Here is a 24686-nt window from a genome sequence, read left to right as displayed (position 1 = left end):
GTGGAGACTTAAGACAGAGCGGGAAAAACAGACAAAGACAAAGGGAGAGGCCTAAGACAGAGGTGGGAGCTTAAAACAGTCCAATATAAAAACCGCAACACAGAACTCCTGGGGGCTGCTCTCCACAGGGTCAGCCTGCTCCTCTCCTGGAGTCTATGCTACTTTTATTTTCTTAATAAGCCTACTTTACCTACTTTACTAATTTCCCTACTTTACTAATTGGTCTCTTGGCTGAATTCTTTCCTCTAAGGAGACTAAGAACCAAGGACCTGCACGCTTCCCAGTAACAGGTCCTAATCCAATAGGACAGGTGACCTTATGAAAAAGGGAAATCTGGACATGGACGTGTCCAAATTTGGGAGGGCACAACTTGAAGATGAAAGCAGAGGTCAGGGTGATGCTTCCATCAGCCAAGAAACGCCAGAGATGGTAGCAAACCCCCAGACAGGAGGAGAGAGGCATGTGCAGACTCTCCCTCACAGCCTCTGAAGGAATCAGCCCTGCCGACGCCTCTAGAACTGGGAGACGATGAATTTCTGGGGTTGGAGCCGCCCAGCATGTGGTTACAGCAGACCTCCCCCACACGAGGGGCTGGCACTGCTGTCCTCACACAGCCTGGGCTGGACAGCACATCGCAGGTGACCTGAATATAGATGCAAAAGTGGCTGAGTATTGTTGCAAGCCACGCAGATACCCAGCAAGGACACACGGGGCAACCTCCGTGCGGTCAAGAACAGAATCAATGGCCTGTTCCATGGCAGAATTATTCCCAGGTGTGCTCAGCATGCTTTGGTCTCCTTGGCGTGTACCTGAAAGTCTAGGAATTGGCTGAAGGATTTTTGCTATTCCTCTCCTTTGCTTCTTCTCTCATCCTAGGTCATTACTGGACAGGGATTCTTTTTCTCTCCTTTTCAACGCATATTTTTCCTGCTCATATCTGGCTTTTGGAGGCACTTGACTTTCCCCCACCTAAGCCTTTTCCCTGTTTGTTCCATCAGTAAGTTGTATTTATATATTTCTTACAGGTTGGTCTCAGATCATCAGGCTTTGGGGAACAGGAACAGTTACAAAATACTCTGAGGCAGGAGTAATTAGAAAACTTATTAACCCAGCCAAAAAGAAGGGGTCAAGGTTCTCCCCAAAGGAAGGGCAGGCAGGTGAGTGGGCAGCTCCGGGCTTGGTGCTGCGGCTGGGTCTGGGGGCCTGGTGGATGCGCTGTGCTGGTTTGGGTGAGCAACAGAGCACGTAGGCTTCAATGTCTGCCCCAGAAGGAGTCAGCCGTGCCAGGGCCAGTCTGGAGGTTACTGAGGCTGGAAGGAGGAAATGGGAACTAGGCTTGGGAGGAAGATTCAGGCCCTCTGGTAAATGAGTGACAGGGCCAGGCCAACAGGTCTATTTCCAGAACTATCCTGTGCTGTCGGGGGAGCCAAGTACCCAGGAGCTGCACCTCCTCTGAAGAAATGGCCTTGTTCCAAGCAGCAAAACTGCTGGGGGAAGTTAGGAAAGGCCGGGTGAAGTGCTGGGCTCTCTAAAGGTGAATGTGCTGGCAAGAGAGATTTGGGGTCTGCTAAGGTGCTTCTCCGGGCTTCCTTGCATCCCAGGGCGGGCACATTCTGATTCAGAGAGCGTGAGGAGGCTGGACTGCTGAGATGCAAATCGCAGCCTGGAGGCTCTAGCTGGAGAGGCTCAGCTAAAGGTCAGGAAATTGTTGATGATGCAAATCAAGTAGGAAACCGAATCCAGCCACAGGGGTGAGGAGGGAAAACCTTTGCAGAAGCTGGGGTGCAGGGGAGGCCAGCAGGGGGGAAGGGCAAGGAGGACACTACAGTGGGGGTGGGGTAGGGTGGCTGGTGGTGTCCCCAGGGAATGGGTTGCTGCTTCTGCTCCTGTGAACCTCCTCCCCACCTCCCCTCCTGCACATGGCTGGTCACAGGCATGCAACCGCCTGCTAGGAAACTTCAGGTGTCTGACTGTCCTCACAGACCTTGCCGGCACCCGTCCCCTGGAGGAGGTGGCCTCTGCGTAGACAGACAGGTCGCTGGGCTGGACCAAGAATAGTAAGCCTGTCCCCGGTGGGATGTTCGGATTCTCCGCCTCCTGGAAGGTTCAAGCTGACACTGGGCCAGATGCTGAGAAGCACCGCCAAGGTTCTGTGCTCTGACCTTGGTGAGTTCCTGTGGATTCGCTGAGGGTGCTAGGGCCAACCGTGGGGAAGCAGCCCTCGTGGTGCTACCCCTAGCCCTGCTGTTTGCAAGGATCCTAGAAGGATGCTTGGGCCACCAAGGGCAGGGACAGAAAATGCACTGTGCTGGCTCTGTGCCTGTCACGTGTGTGCTTGTGTCCTTGGACTTCTTTTCACACAAGTCAGCTGTGATCAATTCTGCCACTTGGCACAACTGCTCTGAGGCCCTCCAATTTAGCATCTTAAAAAAGAGCTTAAATTAAAATGTATGAAAGACTTGCACCGTGTCTGGCACTAAATAATATTCAAAAATGCTTCTGTTCATTCCCCTACCCAGCTACAATGTTTTGAGACTTGAGAAATCTACCTGGGGCTTGAGAGAAGGAGACTTCAGCCAGCCTCTGGGGTGGTGGCACCCCAACTTCCCAGAACAGCAGACAGAGCATGCTGTGTGGTCAGGAACCCCTCGATCTGCTGGACGCTGAGCATCTGGGTGCTTCAGGCCAACCTCCAGCCAGTGCCCCCCTGGTCTGACATCCTCGGCCACCCTCATGGGAATTCTCCAGCCCAGCTGCAGCCGCAGCACCTGCCCACAGGCCGCAGAGCAGCGCTGGCCTGCTGGACATCAAGTCACGGCTGGGGCGTTTGCCTTCCACCTCTAGATAGCCAGGTAGCATGTGACTGCTTTCTGAGTGGCATGAAGTATAGATAAAACGTACCTTCTGGGTTTTAAGTTATAAACAAGCAGTGCAGTATGTCTAACCCTCTAATCACAGCCCGCCGACGCCCAGGGCTGAGACAAGCAAACACCCACCCATTTCCAGGGAGGGCGGCTCCAATCCTGACTTTGCCTTTGATGCTGACAGCCCATGAGAACTCCTTCTTTATTTTTGTTTCCAACTACAGCTAGCACTTTCGGAATCAAGTTCGCCCCGGAAGTGGGCTGTGCCTCATCTTCGCACTCAGACTCTGATACAGCTCGGATATCTGTCCCCTCCAAATCTCATGTTGAAATGTTGGGGGTGCGGCCAGTAGGAGGTGTCTGGGTCATGGGGGCAGATCTCTCGTGAAGGGCTTGGTGCTGTCCTTGTGGTAATGGGGGTAATGAGTGGGTCCTCATTCTATCAGTTCACGTGAGACCTAGTCATTTAAAAGAGCCTGGAACACACCCCCCAGCCCCCGCCCATACTCTCTTTCTCACCATGTGACATGCCTGCTCCCCTCCCCTGCCTTCAGCCAAGGATAAAAGCCTCCTGAGGCCTCACCAGAAGCCAAGTAGATGCTAGTGCCATGCTTGTACAGTCTGCAGAACCATGAGCCAAATCAACCTCTTTTCTTCATAAATGATGCTGGCTCAGTCATTCCTTTACAGTAACACAAAACAGATGAACAGACTCCCAGTGCGCTGCACTTCCGGGAAGATCAACCCTCAGGCCCAGCCCCAGGATGAGAGCCGGCTCCTCGGTTTCACCGCCCTCACACGCCCACGACTGTGGAATGAACGAGACTCCCTGGGACCCGTTTTTAAGGTCAGCTCAGCAGCTCGGGTCATATGAAGTCCCTGTAAGTCCTTGTGAAAGATGGCCAGGAGATTTAAAGGTGGAGCAGATGAGACAGAGCAGGATACCCCAGAACCAGGTCCAGCTGCTGGGGCCCAGTGGGAAGAGGTCTTTGGATTCTAGTTCCGCTGATTTTAACACTTGGGCCGTAACTAGCTTAGAGAGCTCCAGTCGGCAAGGGGAAGACAACGAAAGGACTCCTGCTCATCTTCTGGGATATTAGGACATGTGTAGGAAACAAGTCCAACAGAGCAGCAGAGCCTAGCAGCACAGCGGCCTCACCCCAGGTCCTGTGGAAGGGGGACAAATGCTAAGCCCACCTTCCTCCAGGTCTCTCCAAGGCTCTGGCTGTCCTACTGCCTTGGGACATTCGAGGTTAGGGGAGGAGGACCCCAGGTTTCTGAGTTGCTAATTTATAACAAGTTCAATAAGAGCCCACTGTCAGCCCTGTTGGCTACAGGTGTGGCAAAGGTAGGTCCCTGAAGCTACTGCAGAGCGAGGAAAGATACCCTGTCAGGTTACCGTTTCTGAAAGGATCACAGCCTCAGACTGCTGCAGGGAAATGTCGGTGGGTTTAAATTCTTTCTCAAATATCTCTTGATGTTTGCTGTTCCTTTTTTCCTTCTTCTTGTCCTTCTTCTCCTTCTCCAGGTCATCCTTGTCCAGCTTGTCCTGGGACCTGGAGTGCATTTTCTTTGGCAGGAGAGGCTCCAGGGCAAACCTAAAGGAAAGGTCAATGACATCTTAATAGGAGAGCAATTGCTTTCCAGCCCACAGACACGTGTAAAGTCACTCACAATCCATCGAAGACATTTACAAGGAAAGCAATGATTTAAAAGGGAGGCCAAGGGTGACTTCAGATACATAGTCACCAGATGCAAGGACTGTGTTTCAATTCCAACGCAGACAAACTGGAAAAAGATAGAACACTTAGCACGATAGGGCAAATGTGAAGTCTCACTGGATATGTGATGATGATATTAAGGAATTGTTCATTTACGATGGGAGGATGGTATTTAGGGCATATTTCAAAAGGGGAACCCTCGTCTTTTAGAGATTTATATAGAAATATTTTGTCTATTTTTTAATGGGGAAGAATAGACGTCAATGCAAAGAAATGTCTGCTATCTTAATCCTGACCAAGGCTCTATGAGTACAGATAGATGGTTGTTTCCAGGTGAAAGCACTTTGCATGGCTCGGTCAGAAGCAAGCCGGGGCCAGCTCACAGGTGCTTGGAGATGCCCTGAGGTTTCCAGCCGGCAACTGAGCTGGAGACAGAAGACCTGCATTCTAGGTCTGCCACTGTGGGTGACTCTTGATGTCCTCGTAACCTCTGGCAGCTGTCTCACTTATAAAAGGGTATAAAGACACCACCATCCTTCTGCCTACCCCAGAGTTGCTGTAAAGACACATTCGTGGTTATACCATGGAGTAAATGAATCTTAGGCTAGTGTCTAAGTCATGTACCAAAAGGTTAGTGTGCACGCATATCCACACACGATTGTGATTTGTCACTCCAACACAAGATTGACATGTCCATCCTGTTTCTGGTCCTAGAAGTCCTATCAGGAGGTGGAAGAAATGGATCCAGCTCTAAGACTGGAGTTTCATCCCTAGCAGCTCCTGCTGTGAGGAGTCAGGAGAGATGGTTGAATGGATGAAGGCATGAGCCCGCCTAAAAAACTGTATAGCGTAACTCACATGGAAGGCAGTGCTGTTACTAGGATCTTACATTTTCAAAATATAGCCTGCTCTTTGGAGCTCTGAGCCTCACAGTAACTTCCAAACCTGACTTCCGTGATCGCCTGGAGAAGGCAATTGGCTTCTTCAAGGGGAGCATGATTTCAAGAGAAGAAAATTTAACCAGCCAGTCATATTTTCATCCTAGCTCTAGTTTCTCTTACATGTATTTCTGAATGGGACACTTGGAAGGAAGCCACTGTTCTCATTAAGAAGGCCATTGCAGGGCTGGGCGCAGTGGCTCATGCCTATAATCCCAGCACTTGGGGAGGCTGAGGTGGGTGGATCATTTGAGCTCAGGAGTTCGAGACCAGCCTGGCCAACATGGCAAGATCCAGTCTCGATAAAACATACAAAAATTAGCTGGGCATGGTGGCGTGCACCTATAGTCCCAGCTACTCAGGAGGCTGAGGTGGCAGGATGGCTTGAGCCTGGGAGGCAGAAATTGCAGTGAGCCAAGATTGTGCCATTGCACAGCCTGGGTGACAGAGCCAGATCCTGTCTCAAAAAAAAAAAAAAAAAAAAAAAAGATGGTCATTGCAGCAATCTCGCTCCCCATTGATTTGCTCACTGTTGATTATTTCCACGTTGCGTGTCCCATAATTGGAAGTAAATTGAACCAGGAAGGGAAGGATCATTTGCAAAACTGCGCTTAAATTCACTGAAGATGCAGACTGCCCAGAGCAAGGACCACCACCTACTCTTTGCTTCTCCCATCTAATGTGGCTGTGCAGTAGGATCTGCTGCAGGTACATACGCTATGTGAACAATAATGGTATTGAATCTAAGCACTGATTATCAATAGCTGTTAACATCTCCATAAGAGAGATAACAGGATATGATGTGCCTCTGAATGGAAGAACATACAAGTACCTATGAAGTCATCTTGTCTCTAAATCAAATCTGAATCTGAACAAATCGCTAGACTCAACTACCAATATACAGGGAATATGGAGAATCGAGACACGAACTAAACAATGCGATAGGACATGCTATCAGCAAAGTCCTGATGGTGGGGACCATGACAGGATACACAACCTAGGGTTTCCCAGAAATAAATTACAAGGGAGAAAAGGGGACTAAAAGAGACTTAAAGAGATAATATCAACCAAGTGCAAGGTACAAGGTGGGAACCTTATTTGGATTTTGCCTCAAACTAAAAAAAAAGACATGACAATGGGAAATTAACACTCATATATTATTATCATATGGAATTCCTGTCAATATTTTTGGTGTGAAATAAACTATATTACTATAGTTTATATAATATAACCTAGTTATGGTTTTAAAAAAGAGTTCATACCTTTTAGAAATTCATAGTGAAATAGCTATAGATAAAATGATATGATATTTGAGATTTGCTGGAAAATATGATTGATACAGATTGAAAAAAAAGATTAGTTAAAAGCTGACAATTGTCAAGACTGGCTGATGGGGCATGGGGGCCTCATTATACTGTTTGGCCCATTTTGTATATATCTGAAATTTTTCTTTTTTTTTCTGAAACAGAGTCTCACTCTGTTGCCCAGGCTGGAGTGCAGTGGTTCAATCATGGCTCACTACAGCCTCAACCTCCCCAGGCTCAGGTGATCCTCCCACCTCAGCCTCCCAGGCAGCTGAGACTACAGGCATGCACCACCACACCCAGCTAATTTTTATATTTTTTGTAGAGATGGGGTTTTGTTATGTTGCCTAGGCTGGTCTTGAACTCCAGAGCTCAAGCAATCCACCTGCTTCAGCCTCCCAAAGTGCTGGGATTTTAGGCATGAGCCACTGTACTCAGCTTTGAAATTTTTCTATAATAAAATGTTTAAAAAATTTAAAATGATTGATAAAATATACCAATATTGACTTAGATCATTAAGGCATTTTGGGACATCTGGACTTTTCACACTGGATATACAATACATCCATATCCGTTAGGTGAGAAATATTTTATCTATTATAAGCAACGACCAAACATTTCATGATTTTATTCTAGGTTTAGCAGAACTTGAGATAATGTAGGTAAGAAAAGGACTAGTAGATGCTGTTTAGCTCAGGGAGAAGACCCAGGTTGTGAAATCCTGATGCATATACAAAGAACCCAGAGAAAGGCAGGGGGAGTTTTAAATTTTCATATTACGAGAAGCAACTGCCTACAGAATGAACTTTATTCCGCATGTAACCTGTGCCATTTGAGACCAAAGCCTCATTTTCTCCACATTAGTTAGCTAGGAAAGGGTGGTAACCCCAAGAATGAACACAAATCTGGACTGTAATAAAGATGCCTTCCAGTCAAAGGTTAAACAAATGCCTTCTGGGGAAGAGCCAGCAGCCCGAGCTCACATGTGCAATTCACCACTCTTCTATGTAAAACCTCTCCATCAATTTCCACCCTAACCCCTATGTTCCTAGAAATATAGAAACCTTTCCATAACCAGCCTGGGGATTTTCTCGGGGAGAAGTTGAATTAAATTTCTGTAGCAATCTTGCTGTAAGTGACAAGCACACATGATTTAAATACCTCTAAATTGAGAATTTCCATATGGACTTGGCCTTATAAATATCAGACGCTGATAAAAATTACTGTTAAGAAAAAATGTGGGGATAGTTTGCAATTATCCATCAGGCACATCAGTCATTGGCAACAATGGGCAATCAGAGTTGAGCCGTCCCTTGGGGCTCTCTGGAAGTTTGTGTCTGTGTGTTGAAGGGGCCAGATGCCTGTGGGTTTGATAGGGTGATGGATTGTAAACCAAATGGGATTGGACACACAAACAACTGTACAAATCGGCAGTAAAACAATTAGAGGTTCTTCTGTTTTGTTTAAATTGCATGCAACATTTTTTTCTTTTTGTAGAAGAACAAACTTTACGTGCTTGCCACTCAAAAATACAAAAAAAATACCAATGTTGCAGTTCTCTCTGCAATAATCTGAGCTAATGCCAGAGCCACAGTGTGTGCTCAATAAATGTTAACTATTGGGTACTCAAGAGCAAAAATGCATCTCCAAAGTGGCCTTGTAGAAAGAAGGTGGCCCATGAGTATTTAGAATAGTCAAAATCATAGTGATAGAAAGTGGACGTTGGCCGGGCGCGTTGGCTCACACCTGTAATCCCAGCACTTTGTGAGGCCGAGGCGGGCGGATCACGAGGTCGGGAGATCGAGACCATCCCGGCTCGATCTAAATATAGTAGATATTTAGACGGGGTGAAACCCCGTCTCTACTAAATATACAACGAATTAGCCAGGCATGGTGGCATGTGCCTGTAGGCCCAGCTACTTGGGAGGCTGAGGCAAAAGAATTGTTTGAACCTGGGAGGCGGAGGTTGCAGTGAGCCAAGATCATGCCACTGCACTCAGCCTGGGTGACAGAGGGATACTCCATCTCAAAAAAAAAAAAAAAAAAAGAAAGTAGACATTGTCAGGGCATCAGGGGTGGGGGGAAAGGAGAATGCGAAGTTAGTGTTTAATCGATATGGGAGGTAAAGAGTGGGGAATTGTTGTTAAATGGGTACAGACTTTCAGTTTGGCAAGATTAAAGAGTTCTGGAGATGGATGGTGGTCATGGCTGCAGAGCGATGTGAACGTACTCAATGACACCGAACTGTTCACTTACAAATGGTTATGATCGCTTGAGCTTGGGAAGTGGAGGCTGCAGTGAGCTGTGATCACACCACTGCACTCCAGCCTGGGTGGCAGAGTGAGAGTCTGCCTCAAAAACAAAATTTTTTAAAAAGGGTAATATGTCTTTTATTTTCCAGAGTTGTCGTAAAAAGTAGGGACAGATGGTCATTCTCAGAAGCATTCACTTAAACACCATTCCCCTTTAAAAGGCAATAAACCTCACCAGAAACAAAAATAAACAAAAAATTTGCTCTCCAAAAAAATGAGGAAGGGAGAGAAAAAAAAAAAAAAAGAAGGTGGCCCAGCCATTCATCATGAAAGCCTGACTCTGTGACAGTTGTCTCGGCAGAATGGTGTCACGGGTAGATAGTGGAGGTTGTGTCATGCTCAGACCACACCAGCTCCTGTCCGGGCACAACACCCTGGAGGTGAACAGGAGATGAAAAGTACAAGGCGCTTGGCCAACCTGAAATGCACCTTGCTTCTTCCCAGGGGTGTCCAATCTTTCGGCTTCCCTGAGCCACATCAGAAGAAGACTTGTCTTGGGCCACACATGAAATACACTAACACTAACAATAGCTGATGAGCTATTTAAAAAAAAAAAAAAAAAAGAAATCACAAAAACAATCTCATACTGTTTTAAGGGAGTTTATGGATTGGTGTTGGGCCACATTCAAAGCCATCCTGGGCTGCATGTGGCCCGTGGGCTGCGGGTTGGACAAGCTTGTTCTAAGCCATGCTGAAGAGGACTGAACACTCACTGGAGGTTCTAAATTGGATGAAAACCTTACCCAAAGTGGTACCCAAAGAGAGGATGTTTTTCTCAACGACTCACAAGACCTCAGAGTAATATTGGGCACTAATTGGTCAGAAAGTCTCGGAGGGTCTCAGTTTCAAAGATAATTTTGATGAACACAAAACCCTCAGTTGTAAGAAAATAAACCCAGGGTCCTGGGTGGCTCCTTCCAGATCCCCCAAGCCCTCGCTGCTCAGCCCAGCCCTGCTGTGAGCTTGACTCACCCGTCGGAGCCTGGCCTGGAAGGGGTGCTGTCCGATGAGAGGGAAGAGACAGAGGCCACAGACAGAGGCCGGGATGAGGAAGGCATCGTGAAGGACCGCACCATGGACCGGGGGCGGCTGCCTCTTCTATCGTCCAGACTTGAGGGCTGAGAGCGAGAAAGAGAGAGAAGGAGACTTGTTTGATGCCTGTGCCTGCCACAGTCAGACTCCTGAGATAAAGTGGCCTTAGCTGTGTGGAATCGAGACCATCATCGTTCAGACTTCTGTAAACAGTACATGTTCTTGCTCTGAGTGGAAGACAAAAACAATGATTATTTTCGAGTCTTTTAAAACCTAATCCAAGACTGTGAAAGTATCAGAAGGAACCTTCTTAGCCTTTTAATACTCAATGCAAGTTTTCTTCAAAGACCGCAATGCGTCAACACATTCCAAAGCCACAAGAGAATGTGCCGACCAGAAAGTTTAATGTAGAGTAACACCTAGAGAGTGATTAAAGAGTCTTTCGATCTTTAGATGAATTTTGTATATCTCTGCAGGTTGACAGACTACACAGGCCATCAAAATGCATGAATCCATAATGACTGACCTCCTCTAGACAAAAATAAGATGCTCCTGCTGCTTAATTAAAAGTACGTTTCCTTTCTGCAAGTGACTGATGCCACGGAGTAGATGAAACCACTGCTGAAGTTGCTAAAGCTTCTCCCACTTGTTAGGTAGTGAATTAGTGATGCATTGTGCCAAAAAAAAAAAAAAATCTCTAGATAGACTTTTCCATCTTCTTCTTGACATATTACTGAAGAAAGTGTCCCTGAAATACAGCATGTGTCAACACCTGATTAGCTAGAAAATTCCCGTGTACCTGCACCCCGAGCCAGATGTTGGCACATCTGGGACTGCAGCTGCTGCACAAGGACTTTCCTTTAACCTGAGGATGTGGAAACTAAATTCCTGTAGGGCACTTCCTCTCTGTGTGGCGTTGACTTCCCCACCCTGCAACCCCACCCCGCCCATTTCATTCAGCCAATCAACTACAGAAGACCTGCTGTGGACCATGGTTCCAGCCCTCCGAGGCCAGAAGCGGTAGATTACAGGTAATATTAATATAACGCCACTTCCCCTTCTGAAAAGTGGGCCTTTTTCTTAAATATCTGATCTCAAATAAAACAGCATTTGATGTGTAAACTATCTCTTTCATAATAAAAAGTTCAAAATTGTAAAAGGGCAGGAATTGGCCCACATTTTCTGTAAAGCAGTGGTCCCCAACCTTTTTGGCACCAGGAACCGGTTTCATGGAAGACAGTTTTTCCACAGACCAGCAGGGGATGGTTTCAGGATGAAACTGCTCCACCTCAGATCATCAGGCATTAGATTCTCATAAGGAGTGCGCAACCCAGATCCCTCACATGCACAATTCACAATAGGGTTCATGCTCCCATGAGAATCTAATGCTGCCACTGATCTGACAGGAGGCAGAGCTCAGACAGTAATGCTCCCTCACCTGCCGCTCACCTCCAGCTGTGGGCCCAGTTCCTAACAGGCCACAGACTGGTACCAGTCCACTGCCTGGGGGCTGGGGCCCCCTGCTGCAAAGGACCGGGTAAGTATTTTAGGCTTGCAGGACATATGGTCTCTGTGGAAACTAGCACGCACTGCCACGACAGCACAAAAACAGCCACAGATAATACAGAAATGAATGAGCATGGCCTGCCTGCCAACAAAAATTTATTTACACAACCAGGCCAGGGGCCACAGTTTGCTGACCACTGGCTCTGAGTGACGTGCAGCTGGGATTTGCCAGCAAAGAGGGGCTGGTCAGTCTTGGACTTGCACCAGTGATGGTGCCGGGGGATAGCTTCATGGAGATGTTCATTGTAATTACTCTGCCTTTAGAAGAAACTAAAAGGGAAATGGTTGCTTGGGGATTATCCCCAACTGTGAAACCTTACCCCATACATAATCTCAGAAGGTGACCTCAGGTCTTGGTTGAGATGTGTGAGTATGGATTTCAAGGAATAAAGGAAGGGGGTTGGCAGGAGGATGACTCCCGGCAAGGAGGGGAAGAGGGCACTCAGAGTCCCACATTTGCAGGGCACTCCCTGGGTGCGACCGTGGGTTTACTGGGCGGTCTGCCTCATAATTCCTTCTTGATTGAGCAGAGCCTCTAGAAATCAAGACATCAGGGCTTTACTTTTGTTTCATCTGATGCAATTAGAGTCTCACCCAGTCCTGGGAGGTGGGACTCCACAGCCAGACACTGTGACTGAAAGCAGGGCTGGTGGGTAGGAGTTGGGGATATTGGAACTAGGTTGGAACTGTGGCCCTGGCACTGACGGTGTGACCCTCCATAAAACTCTGAGCCACTCCGAGCCCCAGCTTCCTCCTGAGCACACAGGGAGCAGTCCTCCCTGCCCAGAGGGCCAGCATTAGAACTAAATGAAATGATGCTGGGGAAGCCCACAGGGCTCGCTACCCTGAGGCTGCTGTCTTCACCGCCTGAGCAAACACTCATTTCAGTTCTCTGACCAGGAGCGACCCTCTGGCCCTGCCCAATGACCCTTAGTTTTACGTCGCTGTCTCCTGGCTGAGCTGTAACATCCCACCTTGAGCCAGCCACAGGCGTTTACTGCCCAGAGTCTTGGATGCCAATGGGCTGGGTTGAGGGGGTTGGCTGAACTTAATCACAGGGACCAATGCTGTACGAGGAAGGGTGAGAAGCAGGCACACTTCATCGTGATCTGGAATGTCCCTTTCCAGGTGCTATACAAATGCCAGCTACAGCCTGGAAATCCATAGGGTGACACATTTTCCCTTGCAGAGGGCAGGTGGGGGAGGAGGGGCTGGGGGGTGGGGAAGAAGATGGGCAGGCCCAGCAGGGAGGGTGCGAGTGTGATGTTAGAACCTTGGCCGGCCCTCAGAGGCCACAAGACTGAAGGACACAACTGCACCATCAGCTCTGCATCTGAAACAGAACCCTGGTCCCTGGCTGTCCTTGTAGGCCATGCCACACTGCTTCTCCTCCCCATGGAACTCCAGCACATGGAATAGGTAAAGCTAAATGTTCCTGCTGAGGCAGGGGCTATCAGCTCCACCTCCCAGTCAACACCCCTCCCAGCAGCCTCTGAGGAACCCCAGGGTCCCATGGATCCCAGTTAAGAGAACTACTGGGATGGGTCCCCCTGGCAGCCGTGGAGGGAGGGCGAGAGAGGAGAAATCCTGGAAGCTGGGGGCCAGGTCAGGGGCCAACTGTGATGGCAAAGATGGTGGGGTGAACCCCAGCACCACCAGGGGATACCATGGCTAGAACTAACTTGAGGGAGGAAGGCGACTCCTGGTTCTCTCCCGGGTCTGGGTGGCCAGCAGGTGTTGTGACAGTAGGTGGAGAGGGGGACGATGGCATGTTGGGGTTATGGCTCTCCACGGTGTTTGGAGTGATGAGGTGGATGGCAGTAGAGAGAATGCAGAACCAGGATCAATTTCCCTGCTCCTAATCGGACTTGAAGAGGTAGATGAAGATTTGGTGAGAAACCTAAAGCTCTTTTTCACAAGCTTGAAGGCCAGCACACATGCCTCCTGCACGCTGTGGGCCAGTGAGGGCACGGGGGCCAATGTCGAACGTGGCGCTGTGGGCCTGTGAGGGCACGGAGGCCAATGCCGAACGTGGCGCTGTGGGCCAGTGAGGGCACGGGGGCCAATGCTGAACGTGGTGCTGTGGGCCGGTGAGAGCATGGGGGCCAATGCCAAATGGGGCAGGTGCTCACGGGCTCATCCCCGGGGCCCTGCATACCTCACTCCCTAAAGGTCAGGAGAAGCTGGCCTGCAGAGCTCCCATCCAGGGAATGGCAGCTCCTTGGAGCCCCAGGACTGGGAAGATGAAAGCCAAGGCAGAGTGGCAGAGGAGCCTGGGTATCAAGAAGTCAGAGGGCGTCCACACCTTCTCTTTCTATGGCTTAAACTGGCCCAGAAACATTGACAAAAGGGTTTATGACCTTTCTGTGGGTTTATTTTTAAATTTTAAAATCCATCTTTTTTTGCAAACAGGGTGATACTAGATTGCTTTTCAAAGTGCTCTGAGATGCTTGCAAGTTTCCAAAGTAGGTAAGACAGGACAGGCACATCCCAGACTGCTTTTCATTGCCACATTTCTCAGGGAAGGACAGGGGGACCTGCCAGTCCCCTTGCCTGCTCAAAGGATGCTTGCAGAGCCTGCTGTTGGGGTTGAAGGATGGAGCAGGACTCTGCAAGGTGGGTCTGGGGAACAAAGTATCCCAGGGTGGAAAATGCAACCTTCATTCTGTAAAAGCCTCCCACCCCCTAGACGGGGTGCCCCAGCTGGCGCTACAGAGAAGGATGGGGAGTTTGACGGAGATGGTGCTGCCTCACGATGTGCTGGAAATAAGCTCCAGCCAAGGACACACAGCATCCCAATCCACACGGCACCCGAATCCACACGGCACCCCAATCCACACGGTACCCCAATCCACATGGCACCCCAATCCACATGACATCACAATCCACACGGCACAATCCACATGGCACCCCAATCCACATGGCACCCCAATCCACACGGCACCCCAATCCACACGGTACCCCAATCCACATGGCACCCCAATCCACATGACATCACAATCCACACGGCACAATCCACATGGCACCCCAATCCACACGGCACCCCAATCCACACGGCACCCCAATCCACATGGCACCCCAATCCACATGACATCACAATCCACACGGCACAATCCACATGGCACCCCAATCCACACGGCACCCCAATCCACATGGCACCCCAATCTACACGGTACCCCAATCCACATGGCACCCCAATCCACATGACACCACAATCCACATGGCACAATCCACACGGCACCCCAATCCACACGGCACCCCAATCCACACGACACCACAATCCACACGGCACCCCAATCCACACGGCACCCCAATCCACAAAGCACACCAATCCACAGCACCCTACCTTCCTGCCCTTGCTTTCTCCACCTGTGCCCAAAGCAAGCACACTCAGAACTCATGAACGTGGCAGAGAAGGGGATATGCAGGATGTCTGGTGAGCCAGACAGCTTTCTGTGATTTTGAAATATACATTAAATGACTGAGAAAAGAGGAAGCTTTTCACTTAGGAAGAAAATGTCAAGATTTCACAAGTGTTTGTTTCTTAGAACGAATTAATACAGGCATCAACTTTGAAAGAGATGCGACGTGACGCACTCCGAAATGCTTCTTGCCACTCAGCTCTGATTGTAATGAGTTGCAGGCTCTGAAGCTATCAAGCGCTACTCTAGCATTCTGACTTGCACAAAGGATCCTCCAGCCCAGCCTTGAAGGAGAGCGCCCTGATTTCCAAGCCTGTTCACCTGCAGCAGCTCCCGCTGGCTGGCAGTTCCAGACTCCCACCTGCTGAGTTTTCAACCTCAGAGCAGCAGTTGTGTTATATTGGCTTTGTTGGGTTCAAGCCCTGCTGGGCCTGGGACCCTCTCATCTGATGGACACCAGGCCCTAGGCTTGGAGGCACCAAGGTTCACTCATGCCCGGCAGAGGCGGGGAGACTGGGAGAGCATGCAGTGTGATCATAACCAAATTACCTTCTCTCAGGGGTTGTCCAGGTGTCATATGCATTTCCTGCACATGTGGGAGAGAGGCGGAGAAGCTCTGTGGTGCCAAATGTTAGCCCCTGGAGTAGGGGCTAAAAGCACAGACCCTGGAGGTACATGGATAGGGCTTGAACCATGGGTCTGCCACGTGCTAGGGTGTGACCTAGTTATCTTCCCATGTCCCCATTTCCTTGACTGTAAAATGCAGATGACTGCAGTGCCTGCTTCACAGTGTGAGGCAGATGAAGCAACTGAGTATCTATATAGCACTTAGGAAGGTCCCTGGCACGTGGGGAGCACTAAATTAGTGTTTGCTTATTGAGATCAGTGTGTGAAAGAAAAGAGGGTTCAACAGAGAGCAGCTGAGAACTTCAGGGACTGGTGGACAGGCGGCCCTGGGCCCAGAAAAAAACCAAAATGGCACACCCCACTCGGCACCTGGTCTTCAAGGAGCAGAGGAAAGTGCCGTATGTTATCTGGGAGAAGCAGCGCGACTTCCCACAGCTTGCCTTCCTTTTGCAGGGGAGTTGAAGCCCTGTGCACACCCCCTCAGTGCCGGCAGGCATGGAATTCCAGTAGACAGAAGAGAGCGCCCTGCTTCTCTGTGCCACATGGCCCCTCATCCCTGAACAATGGGGAGTGGGGACCCTTTGCTGTGTCTGGTGTCTCCACAGTTCCCGAGCAGGCAGGGTAGGCCCAGCAAAGCTCCCAGAGACTGAGTAAAGATGGGAGCGCCACTCTGAGCTGCAGAGCAGGGCAGCACTGTGACTCACGGCGCCTGGCTTTGCCCCCACATCTGCTAAGGCATGGCTCCTGGGGACGGTCTCAAGTCGGCTATAAGATTTGAACTGCAAGGTTTTTGCATCATTAAAACTCAAAGCTGCTCTCCACCCTGCTCCTGATGTCAGCCTCTGCTCAGAAACCTTCCATAAACTCATCGCAAAAGCTCAGTTCTGCCCTTCATCCCGAGCAGAGCCTCCTGCCCCAGCCTGGCATCCCTCGTTCTTGGAGGTTAGGTGCCTTTCCATCTCCACTCCAAATTTTCTCTTCTGCCCAAAGCATGCCTGTGTCTGCACTGGCCCCTGGCCTGCCATCCAAACTCCTGCCTCTCAGCCTCTGTTGAGGGAGTTCTTTCCCCAGGCAGTGTCTTCTTGATCTCCTCCCCTGACCACATCTGGCTTATCCTCCTTGGTCTGGCTTATCCTCCTGGGTCTAGATCAATTACCCCTTCCTACAATAGGTAAATCTTCGCTAATAATTACACACTCCAGATGTTGGTCACTTCTCCCCTGATGGCCACGATCCTTTGACGTCAACCTTGGGCTGGGCCACCTCTGCCATGGGCCATCGTGAGTGCTGTTGCCCTGTGGATGACCGAACCCTTTGTGTGTATTGTATGACTGTAGGTGTGTGCTGTCAACCAGCTGAGTTGCCTGGGAGCTGTGAGATTTCTCCATTGCTCTGCAACAGTAAGGTTGGACTGTGTTCACAGCAGGTCAGGGGGCATTTGGCAATCAAGGAAATTCATGAATGTTTATTCGCCCTGGCATTTCCAGTTATTGAAAGGAGGTTGGCTGGGTTGCCGGTAGACAAGACTGCCCAAGGGGGCTGAGCTCCCTCACATCCCACTTCCTAAGCAGGCACCATGTGTACATGTGAGTTCCTCTGCTCTGGAAGCTTGTCCCAGTTCAACAGTGGGATGCCCAGACACCCACTCTTCTGCAACACTACGCATACTACACTCTTACCATGATTCGGACGCCGTACTCTTTCTCCACCTTTTCCTTCAGCTGTTTGAAACAGGCCTCCATCCTCTCATGGAACGGCCTCAGTGCCTCCGTGACTTTGTCTCCGTGGATTCTGATCCCTTCGGCCAGAAAAGGAATCTGGAAAACACAGAGGTTGACATTCCTTATTTCTTGGATAATGGTCTAGGAAGAGCAATGCACACTTGGGGAAAGGGGAACTGGCAAAATGATCTGCTTTGGTTTCCAAATCAAACCAGCTGATTCAATTCACAGGAGGCATATTACCACCAAAGACCAAAATGGTTACATGAAAACCATTTGTGTTCTGAATTGACTATGTCCAGTGTGGTGCGTCCTACACCACGGCTACTCAGTTAATTTCCCAGAATAGACTTATCTGTGCTTTTCACTTGAGTTTGGGAAGAGCTGCACCTTGAATTTGTTTAGATGTAACTTGTTCTATTAGCAAAGGGTCATGTCACAGTGCAAACATTTTTTAGCTAAGAATATTGCCTTTACGAGAACCCTATTCCAAAAGGTAATTACATGTGATCTATAGTCCTGAAAAATCTTCCTTTTTTGGAAGGGAAAACCAAATTTATTCTTCTTTAAAACTAAAAATAATCGCTTCTCTGCCGACACTGCTGTCACAAAATATCCATGCCAACACTTCACTTCCGAGAGTGGAGATGAAGCTGACCTTTAAAAACGTTCTAAGAGAGACATTTTCCTTCTCCCAGCTGCAGAGACCCACCAGAGTTGCTGCTGTTGTAGGGTGGGAGAAGGAAAAGTCTCCCTTTCTGTCCCTGGTCTCTGCTTCCCTCCAGGGCCTGGACTCAGTTAGACATTCTTCCATGTAATCAAGCTAAGAGGCTTCCTCTCAATAATTTATAATTAAATCAAAATACTGATTAAAAACAGATTTTCCTAATAGGACAGAACACCAATCTAAATGAGCAGATTTATTAGTATGAACGATAATAAGTACACAATTGAATTTCATGTGAGCAAATTCAAGAAATCTTATCAAGATGAATCAACGCATCAAATGTATTTGGTTACCATTTATAGCACGCAGCTGTTGCCTCTCTTGGTGCTCCAGGAAAGGAGGGAGTAGCAGCGCTCTCCTCGCTCATAGCCCTCCTAGCCTGCTTGGAGGCTGCACCGACACAAAAGTTTGTTTTGCTGACAGTTGGCCCCAAACCCTAGGCACACGTCAGGCCTTTCTGGCCAGTTATCACCGAAAGGACAGCATGCAGAGAGATTTCAAAATACTTGGGATGTTTTAATATTCCCTATGAATTACTCGTGCAGATGGCAGCTTCCCTGGGGCTAGCCACGGTTTACTCAGGGCCAGGAGTAGAAAATGCTCACTGTCAGCCTTCTGCCTCCTGAGTTCCGCCTTGGGGGATGACGCAGGCAGACTGGGACAACTTTTGGCGGGATGTCGAATGTGTTGTGTCTCTCTCTGGATGCAAAGGCAGGGATGTGTGGAGGCGCTGTCGCAAGCTGAAAGCACAGCCACCCTATATACTAAAAGCATTTCTGATTTAGGGTGGGCCTTTCTCAAACTACAAAATGTAATCTAGTTCCTGAGTTTTGCTGTTGTTGGTGTTGATGGTGGTGTGATAAAACTCTTAATGGTCAGATTCTTTCTGTCAAAGAAGGTACTTGCCAGATGAGAGTTAAGACCATTTGGTTTAGGATGCTGGTACTGCTCGAACTGCAATCTGATAGGTGAAATTTACCAGGTGTGAGAATTCACCACTCTCAACAGTTCCTGACATTGACGGGGAATAACCTTCTGATAGGACAGGACCTGGTTCCCTGTTATATGTCTACTTGGGGCTGAACTGCAGGTGTGATTCTAAATGAAAGAAGATAAGAGGATGCCCTGAGTAAACACATTCCAATGCACAAAGCACTTAACATAGACCGAGGGTCTGAAATGGTCTCTGGAGACCATTTCAGTGGGTTCCACTCTGGCTAAGCATCAGTGTCTCTCAGGCGGATTCCTGAACCCCACCTCCAGAGCCCTGATTTGCTGTAGGCAGATCCCAGGAATCTGCATTCCTAAAGAGTTTCTCAGAACCCAGAGATGGGAGAGGACTTTCCCTAAGTCACACCTCTAATTGATCAAAGCGAGCCTGCAGCCTGCTCTATAAAGACGCCCTCCTGATGGGCCGTATTTGAAGTTTGCTCCTGTCTGTCCCCTGTACGGATTCATGCCCTGAAAGCAGCACAGAACATTTGGAAACCTTGCTTAATGCTCCAGGAGCACCACCCCTGGACACAATAGTCATGCTTGTCATCAGCTGGGGATGATGGCTGAGTTCAGCCTTTCATCTTTGTACATTTCAAAAGAGAAATATGTATACATCACAGTAGTTTAATATGAGACTGTATGGATTTATCTTTGGATACTCGGCAGGGAGGCAGGGATGCTCCGCAATGACAGCTGTGTATGGAGAAAGATGGAATTGTGCCTTTGAGAAAGTGACTCATGACCTGGTGCCAGCCGCAAACCTAGAAGAGGCACTACACAGTGTGCACCCTGACTGCCACCTCCCACCCAGCGAGGAGCAGGTCAGCCCATCCTCTGTTTCTGAGTCAGCAAGCAGGGCTGAGGAGGAGCTGCCTGGGATTTATTAACCAACCTTCACAAACCATTTTAGGCATCGGAGCTGAGCTTATTATATATCGGTGATGAAAACTCTGCACATGAGTCCTGGGGCTCCCAAGAGAAAAACCTCACTCTGCCCTGACAGTTTCAGGAAAAAACCAAACCAAATGAACTAATAAACAAAAAGAGAACAAAGCATTCTGATAAATTCAAACTTCTTATTTTTAATGAACATATGACTCAGTTGCCAATACCAAGATACGGGTTTTCCAAACACTTGCAAATGAAAGCAAAATCACAGGTAATGTTTGGAATATGCACTTTTCATCACTCTTTGATTTAATGAAGCTACTAGAAAACTGATTTGCTTTTAACTTTCCTGTGACCTGCTTTAAAATTCATCCTTTAATATAGTTATTAGGAATGATGACATAGTACTGACATAAAGCTGCTCTCTGGGGAACAAATTATTTTCCTCTGTAGGACTTGAAACTCTTAAAATCCAATTTGCTGTAAAAGCTTACAGGAAAAAAAAAATCAATAGAACTTTTGCAGACCAAACTAGTTTTTGTATAGCAATAGTTTTATAGCCTGCAGAGGAATTTTGAATTTCATACCCTTTAGTACAAAATCTACAACATCTAAAATGGAATCATTCACAATTTTAAACTCTCTCCCACTTTTTTAGTTACAGAGGGAGACTGTCTACATGAGGCTTACAATCCATGCAAAGAAGCCACAGTTGGCCAACAATGTCCCTTTCAGTCAAACTCTTAGGATGTTCAAAACCATAATTCCAAAGCAAACAGATTTCAAATGCAGATTTGTGACAAAGTCTGATTTCTTTCCTTTTAATTTTTGTTTATATATACATATAAATAAAACTTCTCACTCATTAAAATCGCTATTACTTAAAAGATAAACAGGCCAGGTGCGGAGGCTCACACCTGTAATCCCAGCACTTTGGGAGGCTGAGATGGGCGGATCATGAGGTCAAGAAATCGAGACCATCCTGGCCAACATGGTGAAACCCCATCTCTACCAAAAATACAAAAATTAGCCAGGTGTGGTGGCACGCACCTGTAGTACCAGCTACTCGGGAGGCTGAGGCAGGAGAATTGCTTGAACCCGGGAGGCAGAGGTTGCAGTGAGCCAAGATCATGCCACTGCACTCCAGCCTGGTGACAGAGCGAGACTCCATCTCAAAAAAAAAAAAAAAAAAAAAAAAAAGACAAACAAAATAACAAGTCTTGTTGGGGGTGCAGAGAAGTTGGAATCATGCATTACTGCTGGTGGGAATGTCAAACGGTGCTGCGACCGTAGAAGAGTTTGGCAGTTTCGCAAAAAAGTAAACACAGAATACCACATGAGCCAGCAATTCTAAATTTGGGTATATACCCCAAACTATGGGAGTATTGAAAGCAGGGACTTGAGCAGGTATTTGTACACCCACATTCATAGCAGCATTGTTCACGCCAGCCAAAAGGCAGAAACAACCCACATGTTGTTCCTCGACAGATCCATGGAGAAACACATTGCGGTCTAGCCCTATAATGGAGTATTATTCAGCCTTAAAAAGGAATGGAGTTCTGACACACGTTACAACATGGATGAATCTGGAAGACATTCCGCTAAGAGAAACAAGCCAGACACAGAAGGACAAGTATTACACGATTCCACTCATATAAGGTATCTAGAGTAGGCAAATTCATGGAGACACAAAGTAGAATGGTGGTGACCAGGAGGTGGGTGGAGGGAGGAATGGGGAAGTCGTTCAACGGGTAGAGAGTTGGAGCTTTGCAAGATGACAAGGCTCTGGAGATGGATGGTGGCGGTGCTGGTTGTACAACAATGTGAATGTACTTATTGCCTCTGAACTGGACACTTAAAAATGTTTGAGATGGGAAATTTTATGTTATGCATATTTTATCACAATTACTTATAATATATACATAATGTATATTATGTTTATATATCAATATAAGGACTTAGAATTATGAAAATCCAACCCGTCCTATATATCTAAACACAAATTTAAGAGGACTCGTACCTTGGCTCACAACCAAAGCTCAGCCTTGCTCCACTCTAAGACGTCTCATTGGCCAATGTGCTGACGACAGAGAGGCCACTAAGAAGAGGCCCTGCTGGGATGTCAGAATAAAAATGCTCACAGTGGCCTGCTGCAGTGGCTCATGCCTGTAATCCCAGCACTTAGGGAGGCCAAGGTGGGCGGATCACCTGAGGTCAGGAGTTCAAGACTAGCCTGGCCAACATGGCAAAACGCCATCTCCACTACAAGCACAAAAAAAATTAGCTGGGCATGGTAGTGCACACCTGCAGTCCAAGCTACTCAGAAGGCTAAGGCAGGAGAATCACTTGAACCCCAGAGGAGGAGGTTGCAGTAAGCTGAGGTCACGCTACTGTACTCCAGCCTGGGCAACAGAGCAAGACTTCATCTCCAAAACAAACAAACAAACAAATAAACAAACAAAATGCTCACAGTGATGTCTCATAAGAGGAACAACCTTGCCCTGTTCTTTCTTTTTTTTTTTTTGATAGAGTTTTGCTCTATCTTTGCTCTTGTTACCCAGGCTGGAGTGCAGTGGCGTGATCTTGGCTCACTGCAACCTCTGCCTCCCGGGTTCAAGCGATTCTCCTGCCTCAGCCTCCCGAGTAGCTGGGATTACAGGCATGCGCCACCACGCCCAGCTAATTTTGTATCTTGCCCTATTCTGGACTGGGTGCAGATCAAATGCACAGCATCTCTGGGCCTCGACTGGGAGCCTGGGACCCCAGCTTAGCAAAGTGGCCTGGGCTACGACACCCGGTCCAAACCCATGCAGGCCTTTGCCCCACCTCCCTCAACTCTCTTTACGCAGTGTGGCAAGATCTCGGGGACAGCACCCTCCTTGCCTCCCACTTGCGAAAAGGAAGCCTAAAGAGGCAGTGGCCTAAAGCAGCAGAGCAGGCAGGTGCCGGCCCAGCTCTTCTGAGGACTGGCTCTTGACGACCCCTACACTTCCAGGCCCAGGAAGGCTCTGAGAAGCACAGACGCATTCGCCCGGTTCTGACACTTGAACCCAAGGCACCCAGGGTCTGCCCTTTCAAGATGCTGGCCCTCTGGGAAAGGCTCCCGAGGCCCCAGGAGCATGAGTAGAACAGTGAAATAACATGCACAACTTCAGCTGGGAAAACACAAATGAGGATGCACACCGCCGCCAGAGGTGCACGGAGAACAGGAAGAGGGTGCGCTGCAGCTTCTGACCTACATGTGTTTCACAGGGACCGCACTGGCCCGAGCGCCTTTCCTGGTACAGGCTAGAGCTCAAGGCTTCATGGCTCTGAGCTCACCTCAATGTTTTATCAACACAGAAAGAAAAAGTTTTCTAGCAGCCGGCAGAATTGACCAAGGGGAGGAAAGAGACCTTGTTCATTTGCAAGAGATAATTTTCTGGGTGTTCAAATTCCTGACTGCAGCCCAGGAGCTGAGTTGATCATGACAGCAGTGGGTAGGTTCACCCAGGGACAATCACAGCCACGTGCATGGTGACTGCAGCCCAGGGACCTCCATGCTGGCTGGTGTGTGCTGAGCTTAGACCCTCCTAGCTTTCCTTCCCTCCAGCCATGCAGGGCTCTCGCTGGACACTTTACCTGCCAAGCAATCAGGTCCTTGAGCTTCTCGATCTTTTCATGGGCCTCAGGGTGCTCCTGCAGGTACCGGTCTGTAAAGAAGGCCTGGTGGAGACAAGGAGAGTCACTCAGTGCACCTGCTCAGCAAACACAGGTTTTTGCATACTTACTGTGTGCCAGGCCCTGAGAATAGAGCTGTGCATAAAACAGATCCACACGGAGCTCACTGCAGACTCAGGGTCACACCCTCCACAGCACCCAGGACAAAATGTCCCACAAGGTCAAACACTGTAAGTGGAGCTAACAGGGCTGTCTACAGCAGCAACACCGGTTCTTAGGGTCCAGGAAGGCCACAGCTGACCTGGTGGCTTGGTCCTGCTGGGTGGCAGTGAATACAGCCCTCCTAGCTACTCACATGCCCATGCCTCCCACCTAGCCCCTGCACCTGCCCAGGCCTGACCACACCTGAAGGCAACAAACTTCTTTGTGCAAGGGTGGGTAACCACCTCCTCGCAGCCTTCTCTCAGGCAGTATCCTTTTTGTCTGTTTTTACTCTGTCTATATCAGCGGTCAACAAGCTTTTTTGGTGAAAGGCCAGATGGTAAACATTTTAGGTTTTGTGGACCATACAGGTCTCTATCACAACTACTCAACACTGCCACTACTCAACTCACCAGTTATAGTATCAGGAAAACACCCTCAAGCGGTAAGTAAGTGCACAGGTGTGGCCTTGTTCCAAAAGAACTGCATTTACAAACACAGGCAGGGGTGGTCTAGGATACACCCTGTGTCCTTCAACTTCTGCCCATTCCTACAGAACTAGGATCCAGGGAGACCAGCTGGCCAGGCCCCCTCCACTGTCAAAGCGCTACCTCCCTAGTCCTGATATTCTGGTGTTTTTGTCTAACTTTATCTTTTGTCCTTTAAGATCCCAGACCTTGTAAAAGCCACTGGAGGCCTGGGTGCAG

The 24686-nt window shown here is 48.5% G+C and overlaps 1 protein-coding gene across 2 annotated transcripts in view; it reads right to left on the bottom strand.

Annotated features, from left to right (window-relative positions):
* Window positions 1-24686, bottom strand: part of DOCK1 (dedicator of cytokinesis 1) — a 550965-nt gene that overhangs the window by 8979 nt on the left and 517300 nt on the right. For both annotated transcript variants that reach the window (XM_054503625.2, XM_054503626.2), the window contains exons 46-49: window positions 23740-23823; window positions 17466-17603; window positions 10112-10257; window positions 4264-4462 (exon numbers count right to left, since the gene is read on the bottom strand). In XM_054503625.2, coding sequence (XP_054359600.1) covers window positions 4264-4462; window positions 10112-10257; window positions 17466-17603; window positions 23740-23823 — 567 coding nt within the window. The remainder of the gene's footprint in view (window positions 1-4263; window positions 4463-10111; window positions 10258-17465; window positions 17604-23739; window positions 23824-24686) is intronic.

Source organism: Pongo pygmaeus, chromosome 8 (assembly GCF_028885625.2).
Source record: "Pongo pygmaeus isolate AG05252 chromosome 8, NHGRI_mPonPyg2-v2.0_pri, whole genome shotgun sequence".
In the NCBI taxonomy this organism is placed as follows: Eukaryota; Metazoa; Chordata; class Mammalia; order Primates; family Hominidae; genus Pongo; species Pongo pygmaeus.
The sequence above is the reverse complement of the archived record's forward strand: the minus strand, read 5'-3'. Positions and strand labels throughout refer to the sequence as shown.